At 40.5% G+C, this 25,273-nt stretch overlaps 1 protein-coding gene across 8 annotated transcripts in view; it reads right to left on the bottom strand.

Annotated features, from left to right (window-relative positions):
- Positions 1 to 782: 782 nt before the first annotated feature.
- The window catches only part of tsnax (translin-associated factor X), a 133,274-nt gene continuing 108,783 nt past the window's right edge, over positions 783 to 25,273 (bottom strand). For 6 of the 8 annotated variants that reach the window (XM_073056669.1, XM_073056670.1, XM_073056667.1 and 3 more), the window contains one exon: positions 16,582 to 17,764. In XM_073056669.1, coding sequence (XP_072912770.1) covers positions 17,378 to 17,764 — 387 coding nt within the window. In that variant the 3' untranslated portion in view covers positions 16,582 to 17,377. Of the gene's footprint in view, positions 1,205 to 5,835; positions 5,908 to 16,581; positions 17,765 to 25,273 lie in introns of those variants that run through there. The other 2 variants (XR_012100275.1, XM_073056673.1) reach the window with 2 other exon arrangements.

The raw sequence follows: 25,273 nt of genomic DNA, 5'->3' as shown, positions 1-25,273 counted from the left end.
CTTGTTTATTGCACGTTAATGTAAATATCTAATCAACCAATCAATGATTAAAAGCATGGGGACATGGTTGAGAGGTTCAGTTGTTCAGCTCAAACGTTAGAATGGAGAAGAAATGACAAAGTGACTTTAACCGTCGAATGATTGTCGATGCCAGATGGGGTGGTTTGAGCATCTCAAAATCTGCTGATTTTCTGGGATTTTCACACACAACAGTCAAAAAAAAAACAGCCTGTGAGTATCAGTTCTGTGGGCAAAACAACCAGGTTGTTAATAAGAGAGGTCAGAGGAGAATGGCCAGACTGGTTCAAGCTGCCAGGAAGGCAACAGGAGCTCAAATAACCACTCATTACAACAGTGGAGCAACCCTGAACACGCAACACGTCGAAACTTGAAGTGGTTGGGCTACAGCAGTAGAAGGCCACAGACATACACTCACTGGGTGCTTTATTCGGTTCAGGGGGAACCTAATAAAGTGACCGCTGAGCATATTTTCTCAATTGTATTATCTTTGGTCATGTACGGTGGGTAGTTTAGTGAACCACAAGAGGGCGCGCTTGTGTGCTACATTTTGACAAAATCCATTGTTCATGTTAGTGAAGTAATAATTCCATTTCCTTTTGAACAGCTGCATTTTGGGCCATGGTCTGACGTAGATCATAATTGTGAGATTCACCCTATTGGTATCTGGGTCAGGAAAGTACATAGTAAAAATACAAAAGTTCTGGTATTCTTATTTTCCATCTCACCAATAGAACCAGGTTTCCAGAGAAGCTAGAAGATACTTAGTATTAGATTTAGATTTATTTATCTAATATATGTACATTGAAACATACAGTGAAATGTGTGATTTGTGTTAACAACCAAAACACCTAGGCTTATGTTAGGGGCAGCCTGTAAGTGTCACACACATTCTGCTGCCCACGTACCATGCTAGCCATGCTCGGCAGGACAACACAGAACACAACAAGCAACGAAACAACCACTGCAAAGCAACCTCATTTCCTCCCTCCCACAAACACGGACATTCCTCCAACTCCAAAACAGGCCTTCAGGCCTCAAGTATCCAGGCTTCAGCAGTCAGCCTTTGACTTTTGGACTTCCAATCCAACTCTTTGGGCTTCAATCTTCATCACCTGCCATGTCACTGGGCTTCGGGTGCCAGATTCAAAACTCTGGATGTCCTTCATCACATGTCCACAGGAGGCTAGTTAAATTAAAATACTGAAATGTTAACACAAGGAAGAAATGAGGTCCATCAAAAATATAATAACAACCAATACATTGACTTCATTGTACCTGGTAGAATAATGAGAAATATATATTAAGGATCTCACTCCTCTCATTATCTCACTTGAGTCATTAGTTTGCATAGTTGGGTATCACTATGTCTTTTTTTTGAGTCACTTAATGTGATTAACAAAACTGCAAACAGTTTGCCTTGAAACCATCTTGACATACTAGTATTTCCATTTGAGCATTTGAAGGAATTAAGCAGCAGAAGGATTATTAGTTTGTCTGCTTTTATTATGTCATGGTAATTATGGTGTGACTCTGACATTATAAACATATTAACATGACTATTGTGCTCCCATAGTTAGAAAGCTGGTTATCAGCAGTGACAATGAAAAGAGAATATTGTATGGTTATTAAATTATTGTGTTAATAAGTTTATTTTGTCTCTTAATGCTGCAACAGATCCAGAGTATCAATAATTTCGTTCTCCTTTACAAGTTCAATTGTCATTCAACCATACATGAATACCCAAGAATACAGCGTGTGTGCTGAAGAAAAACAATAAACAGTCCTGAATCTTGAATTTTGAAACTGTTTGACAATGCTTAGTAACATTCCCTGAGGGTTGATTGAGGTTGTTGTTGTGCATTTGTTTATTTAAAATGTTTCCTTTTAGATTACATTTTAAATCCATCAAACTCCAGAGGGCATACCCTCCGTGTAATGATGGATAGATAGCCTCTACTCTGGAGCACTCATTCACTTCAAATCTTATTGATGTAGCTCTAATGCTCTGCGCCAGTTAGGACGATGTCAGGCTGAACTATATAATTTCCAAGGTGTTTCTTCTTATCTTTATACATACTGTTTTTATAAAAAATTTGACCTTAAAGATATTTGACATTTTTAATTGTTTCTAATTTTGCATAAATTTGCTATTTGAAAAATAACCTCTCAGTCCATACATTTCTACATTGACACTTATTCTCTAATATAAGGCCATAAAACAGAATTAGGCCATTCTGTCTGTTCCACCTTTCTTTCAAGGGTGATTTATTATCCCTGTCAACCCCATTCTCCTGCCTTCTCCCCATAACCTTTGACTCCCTTACTAATCAAGAATAAGCAAACTATCCAACCTACCCTGCTTTGAAAACTTCCAGTAACTTGTCCAATCTAATTTTTAAAAATGGTTTTAACTGTTTAATCTGGAAGGCAGTTCCATGGCCTTGCCACACATAATATAAAGAAGATCATCTTGCTTTTTTACACTTAATTCTAAACCCTTGACTGATAGGAAATGCTGGTGGAACACAGCAGGCCAGGTAGCATCTATAGGGAGAAGCGCTGTCGACGTTTCGGGCCGAGACTCTTTCATTGTCACTCCTGAGTCCTGACGAAGGGTCTCAGCCCGAAACATTGACAGCGCTTCTCCCTATAGATGCTGCCTGGCCTGCTGTGTTCCACCAGCATTTTGTGTGTGTTGCTTGAATTTCCAGCATCTGCAGATTTCCTCGTGTTTGCCTGATAGGAAATGCACTATTCCACACATGAAGGAAAATACTGCAATAGTATATAATTAGAATTGTCTTTTTTGTCACGTATACTGAGGTATCCTGAAAACCTTGCTTGTACACTGTTCATACAGATCAATTCTTTACACAGTGTATTGAAGTAATACAAGGTAAAACAATTACAGAATGCATAATCAAGTAACAACTATGGAGAAAGTGCAGTACAGGTTGACAATAAGGTGCAAGATCGTAATGAGGTAGAATTTTATTATTTTATTTATTTCATTGAGACACAGCGCAGAGTAGGCCGTTTGGACCCTTCGAGCCACGCAGCCCAGAAATCCCCCAATTTAAACCTAGCCTAACCATGAGACAATTTACAATAACCTACTAAGTGGTATGTCTTCGGATTGAGGGAGGAAACCCATGTGCACACAGGAAGAACGTATAAGCCCCTTACAGGCAACAGGGGGAATTGAACCAGCGTCACCTGTACTATAACGTGTTGTGCTAATCACTATGCTACCCTGCCGCCCCATGGAATTTGAGATTGAGTCCACCGCATCCTACTAGGGAACCATTCCATAGTCTTATTACAGTGAGGTGGAGCCTCTCCTCGAGCCTGTGGTACATGCTTTCAGGCTTTTATAACTTCTGCCTGATGGAAGAGAATGTATGGGGTGTTACGGGGTCTTTGATTATGCTAATTGCTTTACTGAGGCAGCAGAATCAGAATCAGAATCAGGTTTTTTATCACCGGCTTGTGACGTGAAATTTGTTAACTTAGCAGCAGCAGTTCAATACAATACATAATCTAGCAGAGATAGAGAAAAAGTAATAAACAAAATGATAATAAACAAGTGAATCAATTACGTATGTTGAATAGATTACAAAAGATGAGCAAAAACAGAAATATTGTATGTTAAAAAAAGTGAGGTAGTGTCCAAAGCTTCAATGTCCATTTAGGAATCAGATGGAAGATGGGAAAAAGCTGTTCCTGAATCGCTGTGTGTGTGCCTTCAGGCTTCTGTACCTCCTACCTGATGGTAACAGTGAGAAAAGGGCACGCCTTGGGTGCTGGAGGTCCTTGATAATGGACACTACCTTTCTGAAACACCGCTCCCTAAAGATGTCCTAGTACCCAAGATGGAACTGACTAGATTTACAATGCTCTGCAGCTTCTTTCGGTCCTGTGCAGTTGCCCCTCCTTACCAGACAGTGATGCAGCCTGTCAGAATGCTCTCCACGGTACATCTATAGAAGTTTTAGAGTGTATTTGTCAACATGCCAAATCTCTTCAAACTCCTAATATAGTATTGCCACTGTCTTACCTTCTTTATAACTACATCAATATGTTGGGACCAGGTTAGATCCTCAGAGATCTTGACACCCAGGAACTTGAAGCTGCTCACTCTCTCCATTTCTGATCCCTCTATGAGGATTGGTATGTGTTCCTTTGTCTTACCCTCCCTGAAGTCCACAATCAGCTCTTTTGTCTTACTGATGTTGAGTGCCAGGTTGTTGCTGCGACACCACTCCACTAGTCGGCATATCTCACTCCTGTATGCTCTCTCGTCACCGCCTGAGATTCTACCAACAATGGTTGTATTGTGCTTAACCACACAGTTATGTGTATATAGAAGAATAGAGCAGTGGGCTAAGCACACACCTCTGAGTTGTGCCAGTGTTGTACAGTGTTGCAAGAAGTATAGGCAGAGTTCATGGAGAGGTGGCTAGTTTCTGGAATGTGCTGAGGTGTGTCCAGAACTCTGTGCAGTTTCTTGTGGTCACAGCCAGAGTAATTGCTGTACCAAGCCATGATGGATCCAGATTTGATGATTTCTATAGTATATTGATAAAAATTGGTAAGGGTTGATGGCAACATGTCAATTTCCTTATTAAATTTCTTTAGACTCCTGAGGAAGGAGAGACTTTGGTAAGCTCTCTTGGCCACAGTGTTGACATAGTTGAACAGGACAGGCTATTGGTGATGTTCACTCTGAGGAACTTAAAACTTCCAACCCTCTCTACCTCAGTACCCTTGATGTAGTTAGGAGCCTGTACACTACCCCCGCCCCCACTTCCTGAAATCAACAACTAGCTCTTTTAGTTTGCTGATATTGAAAGGTTGTTAGTGACACCATGTTACTAAGCTCTCTATCTCTTTCCTGTACTCCACCTCATCTTTATTTGAAACTTGGCCAAGTACTGTGATACCATCTGCAAACTTGTATATGGAGTTAGATCAGAATCTGGCCACAATCATGAGAGCAGAGTTGGGGGCTAAGAATGCAATCTTATGGGGGCACCAGTGTTGGAAATAATTGTAGTGGAGGTATTGCTACCTATCCTTACTGATTATGGTCTGTTGGTCAAGAAGTCCAGTTGCAGAAAGAAGTGTTGACTCCAAGATCTCAGAGTTTGGTGAAGAGTTTGCTTGAGTATTATATTATTAAAGGCAGAGTTGTCCTGAGCTCTGTGGCTTGCCATAGAGCATTGGGCTTCTAAGTTTCTCAAGCATCTGTATTTACTGATTGTTGTCTTAACTAGAGTCATTAAACTCTTGTGCTTTCTGTTTAATCTTATCAAGGTCATTGTGACTGGTACAGATTTTCCACATTCTCTGATTATTTAAAGTTTGCTCTCATTTAGTGCATTGTGGAGCCCTTGTGTTGACAAACATTTGTCTCGTGCTGTCACTCAGTCGTACCACCAATGCTCTGTTGGTATCCCTATGCAGAACCTCTTGTTTCCTTCTCTACATGGGCGCCAGCTGTTCCTCCACACCTTGGTTCAGTCATTGCCAGCACTCATTGTGACAGAGTCTGCTGTTCCTCTGCACATGGGTTCAGCCATTGCCAGCGTGCACAGTTGTAATCAATAAACAATAGTCTAACATAGGTGTTGTTACTGACCAGATGCTCCAGGGATGAGTGTCAAGCTAGGGAGATGATGTCAACCATAGACCTGTTTCAGCAGTAGGCAAATTGCAATAGATTAAGGTCATCTGCAAGATGGGAGTTAACATGTCCATGACCAGCTCTTTATGACAGTGGATATCAGAGCTACTTTCATTAAGGAATGTTACCTTGTTTCTCTTTGGTAGCAGGATAATAGTGGTCTTCTTAAGCAAGTGGGAATCTCAGACTGAAGCAGGGTTCTAAAAGGTTAAAAAGCAAAATGCAACCATGGAATCACTCAGTTTTTGAAAAACTAAGATAGAAGGTAACAAAGATCACTTCAGACAATGCCAAAATATACCCAAATAAACCAAATGATACATGCGGAACGTTGTACAATTTATTCCCATAGCGTTAATTTTGCCTCAGAAACAGGTTCAGGGCAGGCAAGCTGATGCTACGTCTAGCTAGATGTTTTTAGAAATCCACAGAATCAAAATGGAAAATTAAGAATAAAAACAGAAAATCTAGAAATACTCAGCTGGTTTAGATGAGGGGACCATCTACATTCTCCAATGATACAAAGCTGCATACAGAGAGGTTTTGAGGGATTATGAACAGGTTAAGTGATTGGATGAGGACATGGCACATCTAATATAATGTAGAAAATTCACTTTGGGAGTGAAATGCAAAAACATTTTGTTTAAATGCTTGGAGATGGTAAAGTGTTGTTCAGGTGACTTGGATTTTCATGTACATAAATCAAGTTCACATTTATGTCATTCTACTATATACATGTATACAGCTAAACAAAACATCGTTCTTCTGAGGCCAAGGTGCAAAACACAGTAGATACAGCCACAAAATAATATTAGCTGAGCGGCATGTTCTTAAGATTGACAGGTTGGTATAAAATACAAGGTGCATGTTTATGTAAGACACTGTAATGTTACTGGCACTGAACATGCAAGTACACCCTTTATTGAGAAAGACATGACAATAAATCATTTATTGCAAGGGAATTGAAATACGAGAGTTAGGTAGCTTCCTGCAATTATATAGAGCCTGGTGTACTATTACACATTAGAGGAAACACAACAAAGGTTCCCCAGACTGAATCTACAATGCAGGAATGTACTACAAAAATAAATTGGATTGATATTCTCTAATATTTGAAAGAATGAGAAGTTGTCTGATTGAAATAAGACAACATTCTTACAGGCCTTTATGTTTCCCCTGTTAGAGTGTCTAGAACCAGGAGTAAGAATTCAAAATAGGGGGTTTGCAATTCAAGACTGGGATGAGCAGAAATTTCTTCAAAAAGGACAAAGAATGCTGTGTCAGCCCTTGCTGATCTTGCAGAGTGTATGTTTTTCAAAAGGGGTAAGTACAACACAAAGGAGCTACACTGTAAAATTTATATGGAAAATTTACTTAGAACTTTTTAATAACACTTAAGCAATGCATATTAAGTACACTTTTGTTCTCTTGGATGCACAAGTTTGGTTTTAAAAAAACAAAATTTCAAGTTAAGAAAAATTTAACTATGATTCGTACTGTCCACTGAAAAGTGCACAAAATTCCTTAATGTTGGGTGCCACGGTAGTATTGCAGTTAGTGTGTTGCTATTACAGTTCAGGGCACTGTAGAGTTTGGAATTCCTTCACAGACAGACAGACATATTTTATTGATCCCGAGGGAAATTGGGTTTCGTTACAGCCAACCAAGAATAGTGAAGAAATATAGCAATATAAAACCATAAATAATTAAAGAATAATAAGTTAATCATGCCAGCCTATTGGCTCAGGGTGACTGACACTCCGAGGGAGGAGTTGTAAAGTTTGATCGCCACAGGTAGGAATGACTTCCTATGATGCTCAGTGTTACATCTCGGTGGAATGAGTCTCTGGCTGAATGTACTCCTGTGTCTAACCAGTACATTATAGAGTGGATGGGAGTCATTGTCCAAGATGGCATGCAACTTGGACAGCATCCTCTTTTCAGACACCACCATCAGAGAATCCAGTTCCACCCCCACAACATCACTGGCCTTACGAATGAGTTTGTTGATTCTGTTGGTGTCTGCTACCCTCAGCCTACTACCCACCATCTGTAGGGAGTCTGTACACTCCCCCTGTGACCATGTTGTTTTCCTGCGGGTGCTCTGGTTTCCTTCCACATTCCAAAGAATTAATGGATTAGTAGATTAATTGGTCATTGTAAATTGTCTTGTGATTAGGCCAGTGCCAAATAGGTAGGTTGCTGGCAGTGTGGCTTGTTGGGCCAGAAGGGCCTATCCACGCCGTATCTCTGAATAAGTAAAAAGTGATCATACAAATTAAGTGCAGAAACATACCACTATATTCCTAATGCCTGTTGTGCCATTTAATAAGATCATGGGTGTTCTGAATGTAACCTTAGTTCTGCTTCCTCACTCTGACCTTTCATGCCCCTCCACACTGCTCCACTTATCAAGAATTTATCTATTGTGCCTTCAAAAGTCAAAGGGTGTTGTAAACTATTCTTTAAAGTATATAGTGTTCCAAAGATTCATAATCCTTTGATAGAAAGCTAAATCTTCATTTTCTATTGAATGGACATATTTCTATTTCCCTGTTTCTAAAACAATGGTTCCTAGTTCAAGCGTCCCCCACAAGACAGAACATCTACTCTACATCTATTGCATCAAGACTTTTCAGTATCATAAATTAAATCTGCTCCCACTCCTCTAAAATCCAGCAGATATAAGCACTCCTTTCTCATTAAACAACCCATTTATACTATGTATTAGTAAGTTGATCTTCGACTTACCTTAAATAAGAGCACTAATATGATGCACTCCAGATGCAATCTCACCAATGTTCTATATAAATTAAGTGTATTTTGTATTCAATTCCCCAGCAAAACTCTGTGTAATTAATATTTCAGTAATACTTGTGATCTTGAAAGTATGTTGCTGATTAAGCATTCACATTTGTTTAAATAATTCATTATGGGTTTTAGGTAAAAATATGCTAATTGCATATATCATTGAGCTACCACATGATACGTGTGTGCCTTGCTTAAAGTAAACTCAAAATTGGACCCACAGTTTGGACTCCCGTGTCTTTGTTAGTTTAATATTTTAAAGTTACAAAACACAACAAAAACAATCACATTCTGTTTGCTGTCCTACTTACTTGCACTAGCTTCATTGTAGTTAGAAATAGAGAAACATGGAAAACCTACAACATAATACACGCCCTTCGGCCCATAAAGCTGTGCCAAACATGTCCTTACCATAGCCCTCTATTTTTCTAAGCATGTACCTATCCAAAAGTCTCTTAAAAGACCCTGTCATATCTGCCTCTACCACCGTCGCTGGGCTGCACCCACCACTCCCTGCGTAAAAAGATTACCCCTGACATCTCCTCTGTACCTACTTCCAAGCACCTTGAAACTGTACCCTCTTGTGCTAGCCATTTCAGCCCTGGGAAAAAGCCTCTGACTATCCACACAATCAATGCCTCTCATTGCAAATTGCATGCTAAGACACACAGATCCCTCTGTAGCTCAGACTATTTAGATAATCAGCTTTTCTAAATTTTTCTGCCAAGTTGGACAATTCCACATTTCCCCACATTACACTTCATTTACCAGCTCTTTGTTCACTGACATATCATCAGCCAAGGCAAAGTTATGTAGAGAGAGATAAGACCTAATAAAAGGACTTTTTGGACCAAGAGTTTATAGAACAAAACTACATGCAAAGATTTCCCAACTTAGGAACAACTTGACTTGTGGAAATACAACTTCCTGCAAATTTTCCCATACTTTTAAAAACATTTTTGAACTTGTTATAATATTTCATGGAAATCTTTAATGAAAGGATACATTCTATTTGTTTAATTATGGACAGAGTTGGGGAATATTCAATGAAATGAAAGAATTATAGCAAATGGATATAAAGCAATTTGATAATGGGTTGCTATAAAAATAGACATTTATGATTCATGAAGAAATTGGCTTACAAACAGTTCTCAGGAATAGACCCCTTACACAAACTGGTGTTTGCCTGTATTGATAAACATCTTTAAAAACTTCACAATATATGAAGTTGGTGTGTGTACTGTTTGCAGTTTTGTTGGTTATAATGGCTTTTGTGGTCCTCCACAAAAGGTCAGGGATCCTGAGGGAAGAGGCAAAGAGGAGCTTTGGTTTGAAGATCTAATCTTCACAATGACACATGCCCACCTAACAACTCTTGGAGAGTCAACTTTTAGTCAGTGAGTTGCATCTTGGATGGAGAGCTATTCTCCCCTTCTTACGTATTCTATTGGCACATAATGCCACGTAAATACCACCAGATTATGGTGGGGTATCCTTCAGCCTTCTCCAGATGAGATTCTGCTGTCTGTACCAGCTCAGAATACTCCAAATAGATCAGTGTCCCTTGCTGCATCTTGTGTCCCGTATAATATAACCAGTAAGAGGGCTCAGCTCTTGCAATGCAAGACGAAGAGCAAGAGGGTTATCGAAAGAAGGAAGAAGTCTGTAATGAACATCATATTTATATTTATAAATAAATGGAGTCCCTGGTAACAATTTCTGCAGTGCATTTGTTACATCTTCCCAACCAGAAGAAAACTGTTCATGCCTAACATTTCCAGTTATAAAGCCAATCGACTATCTATTCCTTGGTGGTGATTACTACACCTTGAGCTCTTATTTGCCATGTGCTAGTTCTTCTTGCCCTTCTGATTACCTGGAAATTTTCAAAGTGCCCTTCCACACTCTCTCACCTAGATGGGGTCAGTGGTGCTGTGAGGATTACATTCCTGGACTTCTCTAGTGCCTTTAACACCATCCAGCCCAAGATCTTAAGGCACAAACTAACGGAGATGGGAGTAGACTCTCACATGGTGGATTGGATAGTGGACTACTTGACAGATAGACCTCAGTATGTGCGGTTGGGAGACTGTAGGTCTGACACGGTGGTCAGCAGCACAGGAGCGCCGCAGGGGACCGTGCTCTCTCTGGTCCTGTTCACCCTGTACACATCAGACTTCCAATATAACTCGGAGTCCTGCCATGTGCAGAAGTTCGCTGACGACACGGCCATAGTGGGGTGTGTCAGGAATGGACAGGAGGAGGAGTATAGGAAACTGATACAGGACTTTGTGATATGGTGCAACTCAAACTACCTGCGTCTCAATATCACCAAGACCAAGGAGATGGTGGTGGACTTTAGGAGACCTAGGCCTCATATGGAGCCAGTGATCATTAATGGAGAATGTGTGGAGCAGGTTAAGACCTACAAGTATCTGGGAGTACAGTTAGACGAGAAGCTAGACTGGACTGCCAACACAGATGCCTTGTGCAGGAAGGCACAGAGTCGACTGTACTTCCTTAGAAGGTTGGCGTCATTCAATGTCTGTAGTGAGATGCTGAAGATGTTCTATAGGTCAGTTGTGGAGAGTGCCCTCTTCTTTGTGGTGGCGTGTTGGGGAGGCAGCATTAAGAAGAGGGACGCCTCACGTCTTAATAAGCTGGTAAGGAAGGCGGGCTCTGTCGTGGGCAAAGTACTGGAGAGTATAACATCGGTAGCTGAGCGAAGGGCGCTGAGTAGGCTACAGTCAATTATGGAAAACCCTGAACATCCTCTACATAGCACCATCCAGAGACAGAGAAGCAGTTTCAGCGACAGGTTGCTATCGAAGCAATGCTCCTCAGACAGGATGAAGAGGTCAATACTCCCCAATGCCATTAGGCTTAACAATTCAACCGCCAGGAGTAAGATATGTTAAAGTGCCGGGGTTGATTGTATTTAATGTATTTAAGTAAACTACTTAAGAACTTTTTAAAAGCTATTATTAATGCTTTTTGAGAGAGTGATTTAGATGCATATCATATTTTTACTGAGTTAAGTATTGTATGTAATTAGTTTTGCTACAACAAGTGTATGGGACATTGGAAAAAATGTTGAATTTCCCCATGGGGATGAATAAAGTATCTATCTATCTATCTATCATTCTCTTTAATAATAGCTTCTAACAAATTCCCTACGATAGACGTTAAGCTAAATATCACCATATTTTCCCTCTTTCTGTCTCCTTCCTGCTTTGAATAATTGTCACATTTGTATTTTCATATCTAATGAATCAATTAAGAGAATTTTGGAAAACTACAGCTAATACATTGGCTTTCTCACAAGCATCATCTTTTATAACCTCGGGCGAAGTTAACCTGAACCTGGAGACCTGTTCATCTGCTGTACTATCAAATTTGCTCAGTACCACATTGATGACATCTGCCCCAAGTTTCTTCTCCCTTGTAGTTCAAAGTTCAAAGAAGATTTATTATCAAAGTACATACAGTTGGCCCTCCTTATCCGCAGGGGTTTGGATCCCGGAACCAATCCCCTGTGGATACCAAAAAACACGGATGCTCAAGTCCCTTAGTTAACCTGTGTCAGAACCCAGCGGAACCCCGGACCTTATTGAACCTGTCTCAGTGCGGTGGACATTAGGACCCGGCACAGCTCTGAATCCACAGAGTTTCTGTTCATTAAAATAATCACAATCACGATTGAAAATAAAGTGGAAGTAATAGAACAATCGGAAAGAGGTGAAATGCCATCAGTCATTGGAAAAGCGTTAGGCTACAGTTGGTCAACGATTGGAACAATTTTAATGGAGCATGTGAAAGGCCCTGCCCCGATGAAAGCTACAATTATTTCTAAGCAATGCAGTGGTTTAATTATTGAAGTACATACGTTTCTTAAGTGTTTTATATGCATAAAAAGGTAAAATATGTACTATATAATAAGACAAACATTTGACTAACTGACGCTAAATAATACCGGATGTACCTGTTCCGACTTCAAATCTGACTTAAAGACGGACTCAGGAATGGAACTTGTTCATAACCCGAGGACTGCCTGTACTTTTAAATCATCTCCAGATTGCTTATAATACCTAATACAATGTAAATGCTATGTAAATAGTTGTTATACTGTATTGTTTAGGGAATAATGACGAAAAAATAGTCTGTACATGCTCAAACAAGTGCTGGAAGAGCACTTCCGGGTTTTCCCGGTCCGCAGTTGGTTGAATCCGCGCACGCGGAACCCGCGGATAAGGAGGGCCGACTGTATATCTCACCATATACCACCCATGAGATTCATTTTCTTGTAGACGTTCTCAGTAAGTACAAAGAGAAAATAGTAATAATAATTAAGCAATAAATACTAAGATCATGAGATGAAGAATCCTTGAAAGTGAATTCACAGGTTGTGGCAACAGATCAGTGTGAGGGGTAATAACTGTTCCTGAACCTGGTGGTGTGGTTCTAGAGACTCCTGTATTTCATTCCTAATGGCAGCAGCCAGAAGAGGGCATGGCCTGTATGGTGGGGGTCCCAGATGATAGATACTGCTTTCCTGCAACAGCACTCCACGTAGATCTGCTCAATGGTGGGGAGGGCTTTACATGTGATGAACTAGGCTGTAAACGTTACTTTTTGTAGGCTTTTCTGTTGAAGAGCATTGGTGTTTCCATTCCAGGCCATGATGTAGCCAGTCAATATTCTCTCCACTGCACATCTATAGAAGTTTGTCAGTTGTAGATGACATGCTAAGTATTTGCAAACTTCTAAAAAAGTAGAAGCGCTGCACACTTACTTCATAATGACCCTTACGTGCTGGACCCAGGACAGGTCCTTTGAAACAATCACTGAGGAATTTAAAGTTGCTGACCCTCTCCACCTCTGAACCCGATGGGAACTGGTTCATAGACCTTCAGTTTCCTACTCCTAAAGTCAATAATCACCTTCTTGGTCTTGTTGACATTGAGTAAGAGGTTGTTAATGTGATACCACTTAGCCAGATTTTAAAGCTCCCTCCTATATGCTTATTTGTCACCACCTTTGATTCAGCCTACGATAGAGGTATCATCAGTGAACTTATATAAATATGGCATTGGAGCTATGCTTAGCCTCACAGTCCTAAGTATAAAGCAAGTTGAGCAGGGGGCTAAGCCCATGTTCAGCGAACTTGTATATGGTGTAGGAGCTGTACTTAGCCAGTCATAGGTGTAAAGCGAGTAGAGCAGGGGGGCTAAGCACACATCCCTGTGGTACACCTTAGCTGATGGAGATCGTGGAGGAGATATTTTTGCTAATCTGAACTGACTGGGGTCTGCAAGTGAGGAAATCCAGGATAAAATTGCACAAGGGGTATTGAGGTTCAGGTTGTGGATAATGGTATTAAATGCTGAGCTGTAATCAATAAAAAGCATCCAGATGTATTCATTTTTGCTGCCCAGATGTTCCGGGGTTGTGTGAAGAGCCAATGAGATGGCATCTGCTGTGGACCTGTTGTTCCGGTAGGCAAATTGGAGTGGATCCAAGTCACCACTCAGACAGGGGCTGATATGTTTCGACACTAGCCTCTCAAAATACTTCAAAACTGTGGATGTAAGTGCCACTGGGCAACAGTCGTTGAGGTAGGTTACCATGCTCTTCTTAGACACTGGTATGATTGAAGCCTGTTTGAAGTCAGAGTGAGGGGTATCTGTGATCAACCCTGAGATTCATTTTCTTGCAGGCTTTCACAGCAAGTACAAAGAGAAATAATAATAAGTTGGTCATAAATATCGAGAACGTGAGATAAAGAGTTTCCAGGTTGTGGGAACAGTTCAGAGTTGGGATGAGTGAAGTTGAGTGAAATTATCCCCTCTGGTTCAATAGTCTGATCATTGAACTGAATCCTTGACTTCCTTACCCGAATGTGTGGATTGGAAATAACATCTCCACCTCATTGACAATCAGTACTGGTACACCACAGGGGTGAGTGCTTAGCCTATTGCTCCACTCTCTCTACACCCATGATTGTGTGGCTATGCATGGCTCAAATGCCATACATACATTTGCCGATGATACCATTGTTGGCAAAATCTAAGATGGTGGCGAGAGTGCATACAGGCGTGAGATATACCAGCTAATTGAGTGGAATTGAGGCAACAACCTTGCACTCAGCATTAGTAAGACCAAAGAGTTGATTGTGGACTTAAGAAAAAGTAGAATGAGGGAACACAAACTAATCCTCATAGAGGGATCAGAAGAGGAGAGAGTGAGCAGCTTCAAGTTCCTGGGTGTCAATATCTCTGAGGACCAAACCTGGTTGCAACGTATTGATGCAACTATACAGAAGGCAAGACAGCGGCTATACTTTATTAGGAGTATGAAGAGATTTGGCATGTCAACAAATACACTCAAAAACTTCTATAGTTGTACCGTGGAGAGCATTCTGACAGGCTGCATCACTATCTGGTACGAAGGGACTACTGCACAGGACCGAAAGAAGCTGCAGAAGGTTGTAAATCTAGTCGGCTCCATCTTGGGTACTAGCCTACAAGGACACCTTTAGGGAGTGGTGTCTCAGAAAGGTAGTGTCCATTATTAAGGACCTCCAGCACCCAAGGCATGGTGTTTTCTCACTGGTACCATCAGGTAGGAGGTACAGAAGCCTGAAGGCACACACTCAGCAATTCAGGAACAGCTTCAAGAAGAGGGACGCCTCACGTCTTAATAAGCTGGTAAGGAAGGCGGGCTCTGTCGTGGGCAAAGTACTGGAGAGTATAACATCGGTAGCAGAGCGAAGGGCGCTGAGTAGGCTACTGTCAATTATGGAAAACCCTGAACATCCTCTACATAGCACCATCCAGAGACAGAGAAGCAGTTTCAGCGACAGGTTGCTATCGATGCAATGCTCCTCAGACAGGATGAAGAGATCAATACTCCCCAATGCCATTCGGCTTTACAATTCAACCGCCAGGAGTAAGATATGTTAAAGTGCCGGGGTTAGGACTCAATGTATTTAAGTAAACTACTTAAGAACTTTTTAAAAGCTATTATTAATGCTTTTTGAGAGGGTGATTTTAGATGCATATCATATTTTTACTGAGTTAAGTATTGTATGTAATTAGTTTTACTACAATAAGTGTATGGGACATTGGAAAAAATGTTGAATTTCCCCATGGGGATGAATAAAGTATCTATCTATCTATCTTCCCCTCTGCCATCCGCTTCCTAAATGGACATTGAAGCTTTGGACACTGCCTCACTTTCTTTTAATATATGGTATTTGCACAGTTTTAAAAATCTATTCAATATACATAATTGATTTACTTATTTATTTATTGTTATTATGTTTTATTTTATTTATTTTTTTTCTCTCTGTTAGGTTATGTATTGTATTGAACTACTGCTGCTAAGTTAACAAATTTCACATCACATGTCAGTGATAATAAACCTGATTCTGAATTCTGAGTACTAGCCACTGTAGCATCCAAGACATCTTCAAGGAGCCGTGCCTCAGGAAGGCAGCATCCATTATTAAGGATCCCCACCATCCAGCACATGCTCTCTTATTGTTACTGTCCGGAAGGAGCTACAGAAGCCTAAAGGCACACACTCAGTGATTCAAAAACAGTTTCTTCTCTTTCTCTTTTTATTAAAAATCATTTATTTCTATTTTCTGCACTACTTATGTTAACTATTTAATATACTTAAATATTTAATATATAATTATTGTAATTCAGTTTTTTTTCTGGATTTATCATGTATTGCATTGTATTGCTGCCACAAAGTTTAACAAATTTCACAACATATGCTGGTGATGTGGGTCCCGAGCTCCTATGCCTCTTTCCTGATGGCAGCAGCAAGAAGAAAGCACGGCCTGGAATGTGGAGGTCTTTGATAATGGATGCTGCTTCCTGTGACAGTGCCCCATGTAGGTGTGCTCAATGGTACAGACTTTACTGTCTACACCATTTTTGTTTTCTTTAAGGACTGTTCTGAGTTTTAAACCGTAACATTTTTAGAGACTTAACATTATTTTACTGTGTAATGCCTTGTTTTTTTCATTTAGTTGGGGGAATGAAAACTCAGGAGTCTTCTATTTTAAAGTAGTCAAATGAATTTATTTTTGGGTAAATAAGTGTGGAAGAACAGTTTCCTGCAAAAAATATTGTAAATTAAGCTGTTACATATTTACAATGACAATCCAAAGTAAATCCATCTTTTATACAGAAAGAGGTTCAAACCCAGAAGTAAAAGTAACCATAGTTTAGTTTTATATCAAGAGTGCATTTTGTAGCTATCTGGTCAAAATAATGCAAAAAGAAATGCAAAGAATATGTTCTATTGGCATTAACATTGGAAGCCCATTCAACAGAAATTAATCTTCAGCAGTCAGGTGGAATTTTGAGTTATGAACAAAACTTGACACCTCAAAAACATTAAAGGGTGTAGCATTTAAAATGAAAGCATTCAATAAGGTAGCCAGAATATTGTGGTGAAACTTTATTAAGTTGGGTTATTAATCAATTATCTATTTAAATAATTAGGTTTAATGTCATTGTCAGATATGATGGACAGCCACCACCATTTAAAGAAACAATGTTGTTCTGTCATATTCATAGATTTTTTAAAACTGAAAATACATATCAAATGTGCAGCCTTTAACGGAATAAAAATTCTGTTTTTTGAAATCTGTAGGAATAAAAAAAAATCCCCAGTTCCTGTGCACAGATTACAACCAAATACATTTTGAAGTAAAAACACGTTTCATAATAGTGGTTGCAATTCATGTGAAACAAATTCATATCACTATATTTGTGTTATATCAAGCTAGTTAACTAATTTGCATATATCAAAAGACCGAAGCGGTTTCATGAAATATTTCATTAACTATACACCTTCCACATGTTCAATCATGGATGATTTAGAACTCAGAACATCAGCAAGCACATGTTTTGGAATTTCAGAGCCCCTCACAGTCAACATGTAACAGGCATCTTCCACTTTCCCTAGACTTTGTTTCAATGTGTAAAGCTTCTTGGAAACTTCATATGGTCCAGTATTGCCTATGTAAGTAAACCCATCATAGATAGCACGTAGAAACTGGCTTACTTCAAAGGGCGTTTCAGTATCTCCATTTCCTACACTGGTGATACACAAGCGCATCAATTCTCCAGTCAGATCTGCAATACCCAAGAGGTAGTCTGTGGGAGTCACTTGCAGAGAAAGAGGTTGCTGTTCTTGTTTTTGATCTTGAGAACAAGACAGGGTTGAGTCCTACATGGTAAAAAGCAGAATTAAAAGTTGAAAATATGCACATTAAGTATTGCCTATCTACAAAATAGGAACTTTAAGCTGTTAACAAGCAGAAAAAGATATTGTGACTAAAATCTTTAATGTGTTTGATCCCTGATTCCATTGTAAAGTAGTTCTGTGTGTGCCTATCTCATAAAATGTAAAATCTTTTGGAACCATGCCCTTTGCCCGAAATCACTGACTCTGTATCTGGGAGTCAGGTGGCAAGTAGGTCTTAGCAGAGGAATGCTGGGTCTTTTTATTAAGATGCTGCTGGTGAAACAGGGTGACATTTTGCGAGCAACTTACAGAGCTTCTAAATATACTTCTGAACTACTCTCACTGCAATCAGCAGCCTGTAATTTCCCTTTAGGTAAAGTACTTATGAACCATCTTAATGAACTAGTGATTCTTGTTATTTATTGTTTATTTATTATTATTGTTTTGTTTCTTTGTATTGACAATGAATGTCTGCAAGAAAATGAATCTCAGGGCTGTATATGGTGACATATATATCCTTTGATAATAAACGTAGATCCTAAGATCATAAAACATAGGAGCAGAATTAGGCCACTCAGCCCATTGAGTCTTTTCTGGTATTTTCATCATGGCTGATTTATGATCCCCTTCAGTCACATTCTCCCCATAACCTTTGACACCCTGACTAGCAAAGAACCTATCAACCTCTGCTTTAAATACACTCAATGATCTGGCATCTACACAGTGTCTGTGGCAATGAATTCCACAGATTCTCCATCCTCTGGCCAAAGAAATTCCTCCTTATCTCTATTCTAAATAGACATTCCTTTATTCTGAGGCTGAGCACTCTGGTCCTAGACTCACTCATGATAGGAACCATCCTCTCCATCTAGGTCTTTCAATATTCGATAGTTTTCAATACGATTCCCCCTCATTATTCTAAATTCCAGCGAACACAGGCCCAAGAACTATCATATGCTCCTCATACATTAATCCTTTCATTCTCATAATCATTCTTCTGAACCTTTCTAATGTCAGCACATCTTTTAGATAAGGAGCTCAAAACGGATCATAATACCCCAAGTGTGGTCCGACCAATGCCTTAAAAAGCCTCAGCATCACACCCTAGCCCTTAGACTCCCATCCTCTTGAAATGAATGCTAAAATTGCAATTGTCTTCCTTACCAATGGTTCAATCTGTAAGTTACACTTTAGGGAATCCTGTACAAATACTCCTAAGTCCCTTTGCACTTCTGATTTTTGAATTTTCTCCCTGTTTAGAAAATAGTCTATGCCTTTATTCCTTCTACCAAAGTGCATGATCATACACTGCCCTACACTATGTTCCATGTGCCATTTCTTTGCCCATTCTCCTAATCTGTCAAAGTCCTTCTGCAGACTCCCTGCTTCCTCAACACTATGTCCCTTTACCTATCTCTCTATTGTCTGCAAACTTAGCCACAAAGCCATCAATTCCATCATCCAAACAACAAACACAAAATGCTGGAGGAATTCTGCAGCCAGGCAGCAGCTATGGAAAAGAGTAAACAGTTGACGTTTCGGTCTGAGACCCTTCATTGGGACTGGAAAAGAAGATGGGAAGATAGAGTAAGAAGATGGGGGAGGGAAGGAAGAAGTACACGTTGAAACCAGGAGAGGGGGAGGGGTGAAGTAAAGAACTGGGGAGCTGTTAGGCGAAAGAGATAAAGAGCTGGAGAATGGGGAATTCCATCATCCAAATCGTTGACATATAACATGAAAAGAAGTGGTCCCAATACTGACTGCTGCAGAACACCATTTGTCACCTTGTCAGGTCCTGGGGATTTGTTCACCATAATTTCCTACTTCAAGATGGCAAACATTCCTTCCACTGTAATCTGTATAGGGTCCATGACCTCGATGCTACATTTTCTCACATCTATAACATCTGTGTTCATCTCCTGAGTAAACACAGGTGCAAAAAAATCCATAAGAACTCCCCCCATCTCTTTTGGCTCCACACATAGAATACCACTCTGATCTTCCAGAGGACTAATTTTGTCCGCTGTAATCTTTTTGCTTGTAATATATCTGTAGAAACCCTTGGGATTCTCTTTCACCTAGTTTTCTAGGGCAAACTCGTGTCTTCTTTTAGCAGTGCTGATATCCTTCTTCAGAATTAAAAGAAATGCAAAAGCATTGGGACCGAAAGGTGTGAACCCCAAGGTCCTGAACAAGTGTGCTGAGCAGTTGTGCGGAAAACATCATGTGTGGTCCCAGTACCCAAGGGCCAATCGAAAGTCTTGAATGACTACCATCCAGTGACCCTGACCTCATACATCATGAAGACCCTCAAGAGGCTGGTCCTGGCTCACCTCTGAGCCTGGTCAGATTAGCCCTCAATCCCCTGCAGTTTGCCTACCGGGAGTACATTGGAGTCAATGATGTTGTCATCTACCTGCTGAACAGGGCTACAGGGCTTACTCCCATCTGGATAAGCAGGGCAGCACCGTGTGGATCATGACTTTTGATTTCTCAAGTGCCTTTAATACCATACAGCCCTCATTGCTGGGGGGGAGGGGGGAAGCTCCTTTCAATGCAGAATGACACTTCCATTGTATCCGGGATAACGGACTACCTGACTGACAGACCACAGTATGTGCGGCTTCAGAGCTGTGTGTCAGACATGGCTATAAGCAGCACTGGGGCCCCACAGGGGACTGAATTGGCTTCCTTCCTGTTTACACTGTATACCTTGAACTTTGGATACAACACTGAGTCACGTAATCTGCAGAAATTCTCTGATGACTCAGCAATAGTTGGGTATATAAAAGGAAGAAGTGATGATGAATACAGGACTCTGTCAAATGGTGCAAACTGAATTATCTGCTGCTCAGTGTTAGTAAGACAAAGAAGATGGTGATGAACTTTAGGAAGATTAAGCCGGCATTGGTCCCTATTACTACTGATGGCGAGGATGTGGATGTGGTGAGGACCTACAAGTACCTGGGGGTGCACCTGGATGACAGATTTGAGTGGAGCACCAACACAGAGTCTGTGTACAAGAAGGGCCAGAGTCACCTTTACTTCCTGAGGAGACTGAAGTCCTTTGAAGTTTGCAGTCCTCTCCTTCACATGTTCTATCCCCAGTCTGCTGTCGCCAGTACAATCTTCTATACGCTGGTGTGCTAGGGGCAATGGCATTAACAAAGGTGATGCCAACAGGCTCAATAAACTGATTAGAAAGGCTGGCTCTGTTAGAGGAGTCAAACTGAACACACTGGAGGCTGTGGTAGAACAAACGATACTATGGAAAATCCTGGCAATTCTCAACAATGTTTCTCACCCTTTGCATGTCACCTTGGCTGAACAGAGGAGCACTTTTAGTAACAGATTAAGCCAACTGCACTACTCCAAAGAGCTTTATATGAGGTCATTCTTAACCCTTGGCCATTAAGCTCTATAATGAGTCAACCTATAGCCAAGGAAGTGATAAACCCCCTCCTATTAGACTGTTTCTGGTAACTTATTTTTTTTATTCTTTCTACTTCTCTTCTAATATTTAGATCTGTGCACTTGTAATGTTACTGGGACACTGTAATTTCCTTTGGGATCAATGAAGTATTTATCTATCTGTCTCTCCAATCTCCTTAAGTACCTCATTTATTCCTGACTGCTTTTACTATTGATGGTGAGGATGTGGATGTGGTGAGAACCTACAAGTACTTGGGGGGGTGCACCTGGATGACAAACTGAGTGGAGCACCAACTCAGAGGCTGTGTACGATAGTTTTTTTTGAAACATTATCTCTTGAAAACCAAGATTTCATAAACCAAGGTTGCCTTTTATTCTGATAGAAACATACAAACTCTGTACTCTCAAAATTACACCTTGACGGCCTTCCATTTACCAAATACATCTTTGCAGAAAACAACCTATCCCAATCAACACTTTCTGATACCATCAAAATTGGCCTTTCTTCAATTTAGAATCTCAACCTGAGGACCAGACTGATCCTTTTCCATAATTACCTAGAAACTAATTTCATTACAATCAATAGATGCAAAGTGTTCCCTACACAAACTGCTGTCAGTTACCCTGTTTCTTTCCCCTTTAGTTGGGATTCCATGTACTAATTAAGGGAACTTCCATTAACACACTTGACAAACTATCTCCTATCCAGCCCTTTTATAGTATGGGAGTCCCAGATAATATGTGAAAAGTTAAAATCACCTACTATCACAACCCTATGGCTCTTGCAACAGTCTACTTCTCTAAATCTACAATATAATTCCATTAACATGGTGATAATTTTCTTATTCCTCAGTTATACCTGTAAAGCCTCATTAGACGAGCTCTCTAGTCTATCTTGTCAGAGTACTGCCATGACATTTTCCCTTACTGGAAATGCCACCCCTGCTCCCCCTTTGATTCCTTCCACTCTATCATGACTAAAACAATGGAACCCCAGAACACTGAGCTGCCAGTCCTGCTCCCCCTATAAACAAGTCTCACTAATGGCTACTAATGTCATAATTCCACATGCTGATCCTTAAGCTTATCCGCCTTTCCTATAATACCCCTTGCATTGAAATATACACAGCTCAGAACATTCAGTCTACCATGTTCAACCTTTTGATTCCTGACCTTGTATGTGGACTTATCAACATCTTTCGCCACAAATATTCCACTATCTGTACTGGTGCTCTGGATCCCATCCCTCTCAACTGTAGTTTAAACACTCCTCCCCATGCAGCACTAGCAACCGTTCCCACTAGGATATTAGTTGCCTTCCAGTTCAGGTGAAAACTGTCCTTTCTGTACAGGTCCCATCTTCCCTGAATGACAGCCCAATGATCTAAAAATTTGAAACCTTCCCTCCTGCACCAAGTACCTGGCCATGTGTTAATCTGGCCTCACGAGTACGTGGCACAGGTAGCAATCCTGAGATCACAACCCTGGATGTCCTGTCCTTTAACTTAGCACCTAACTCCTGAATTCAGGACCTCGTCACCCATCTTACCCATGTCATTGGTACTGACATGGACCACACACCTACCCACATAAGAACGCTGTGGACTCAATCCGAGTCCCTGACCCTGGCACTTGGGAAGCAACAAACTATCCGGGTACCTCATTCTCATCCACAAAATCTCCTTTCTGTTCCTCTAACCAGTGAATCCCCTATCACTACATCTCATCTTTTCTCCACACTTCCACCACAGATCCAGACTTAGTGCTAGAGACCTGTTCACTGCAGGTCGTTCCACCCCCATCCCCAACAGTATCCAAAGCAATATACAGTTGGCCCTCCTTATCCGCGAGGGATTGGTTCCGGGACCCCTTGCAGAGACCAAAATTCACGGATGCTCAAGTCCCTTATTCAACCTGTCTCAATGCAGTGGACATTAGGACCCAGCGGCAGAACTCTGAATCTGCAGTGTTTCTGTTCATGAAAATAATCACGATCACGATTGAAAATAAAGCGGAAATAATAGTGATTGAAAAGAGGTGAAACGCCAACAGTCACTGGAAAAGTGCTAGGCTTCGTCAGTCAACGATCCCAATAATTTTAAAGGATAAAGTGAGAAAGGCTCTGCCCCAATGGAAGCTACAATTATTACTAAGCAATGCAGTAATTTAATTATTGGGTTTTGGGTTTTTGATCCTCCACATCAACCCAGCAGGGTGGAAAACACACTCGGGAGTGGTCTATCACTCGATCAAACTCGGAAAATTCCGTTCTCGAGCCTGGCGCTGAAACATACGTTCTTAAGTGCTTTATATGCATAGAAAAGTAAAATATATACTATATACTAAGACAAACGTTTGACTAACTGACGCTTAATAAAACCGGATGTACCTGTTCCGACTTACTCAGTAAGAGAACTTCCGATTTTTAAAAATCCTGATCCATGATAACCCATGCATATCCTCCCGTATACTTTAAATCATCTCTAGATTACTTATAATACCTAATACAATGTAAATGCTATGTAAAATAGTTGTTATATTGCATTATTTAGGGAATAATGACAAGAAAAAAGTCTGTAATGCTCGAACAACAAGTGCTGGAACAGCACTTCTGGGTTTTCGCGATTTGCGTTTGGTTGAATTCACGCATGTGGAATTCGCGTATAAGGAGGGCCGACTGTACTTGTTTTGAGAGGAATGACAACAGGGGTATTCTGCACTGGCTGCCTATTCCCTTTCCCTCTCTGACAGTCACCCATGTACCTGTTTCCTGCATTTTTGGGGTGACTACCCCCCTGTAGCTCTTATCTATCACAAATTAATTCTCCTGTACAAGCTGAAGGTCATCAAGCTGTAGCTCCAGTTCCTTAACAAAATCTCTAAGTAGCTACGGCTCAGCGTACTTTGTGCAGCCGTAGTTATCAGGGAGACCGGTGGTCTCCCAAAGTTCCCACATCTCACACAAGGAACATACTCTGGATCCATTCTCAGTGCACCAGGTATAGTACGTACTAACAGAAAAATCAACTTACTGGAGACTTACAGTACTGAAGAGTTTGCATCTGTGCTTGTCCAAGCCTGTAGTTGCATAAGCTATTGAGCTAAAGCCAGACCACTCTGACACTGCCCACCTGACTCATGGCCACTCCAACAATGGCTGCAGCAAATTGAAAAGCATTTGGTATCTTCTTTTATATTTGGCTAGCGAACCTTCGGATTTGATCTTTTCTCTCCTTATGATTTTATTAGTTGCATTCTGTAGGTTCTTAAAAGCTTCCCAATCCTCTAAACCCACTAATTTTTGCTATATGATAGGGTCATCTTTTTTACTTTTATTCTGTCTTTGACTATCCTGGTCACCAACAGTTGCCTCATCCTCCCTTTAGAATATATCTTCAACTTTGAGATGTATCTATCCTATGCCTTTCAAATTGTCTCCAGAAACTCCAGGCATTTCTGTTCTGCTGTCATCCATGCTATTGTCCTGCTCTGTAATTCCATTTACTCCACTGTAAAACTGATACATCTGACTTTATCCTCTCCCTTTCAAATTGCAGGATGGATTCTACACATTATGATCACTGCCTCCCAATGGTTCCTTTACCTTAAGCTCCCTAATAAAATCTGGCTTATTACACAACCACCCAGTCCAGAATCGCCTTTCCCTCAATGGGCTCAACCACAAGCTGCTCTAAAAATCCATTTTATATGCATTTTAAAAAATCTCTCTCTTGGGATCCAGCACCAACATGATTTTCCCAATTTACTTGCATATTGAAATTTATATCACACATCCTAGCTGCTGTTCAGGCATTTGTATATAGACTTCCATCAGGGTCTTTTTACCCTTGTAGTTTCTTAACCCTACTCACAAGAATTCTTCATCTTCCGATCCCATGTCACATCTAAGGATTTTATTTCATTTTTTATCAACAGAGCCACCCCAACCCTTTCGCCCAACTGCCTGTCCTTTCGATACAAGGTGTATTCTTGGATGTTAAGCTCCCAACCGTGATCTTCTTTCAGCCACATCTCACTGATGCCTACATCATACCTGCC

This window comes from Hemitrygon akajei, chromosome 9 (genome assembly GCF_048418815.1).
Source record: "Hemitrygon akajei chromosome 9, sHemAka1.3, whole genome shotgun sequence".
NCBI lineage: Eukaryota > Metazoa > Chordata > Chondrichthyes > Myliobatiformes > Dasyatidae > Hemitrygon > Hemitrygon akajei.
This window is presented reverse-complemented; position numbering and strand designations above follow the sequence as displayed.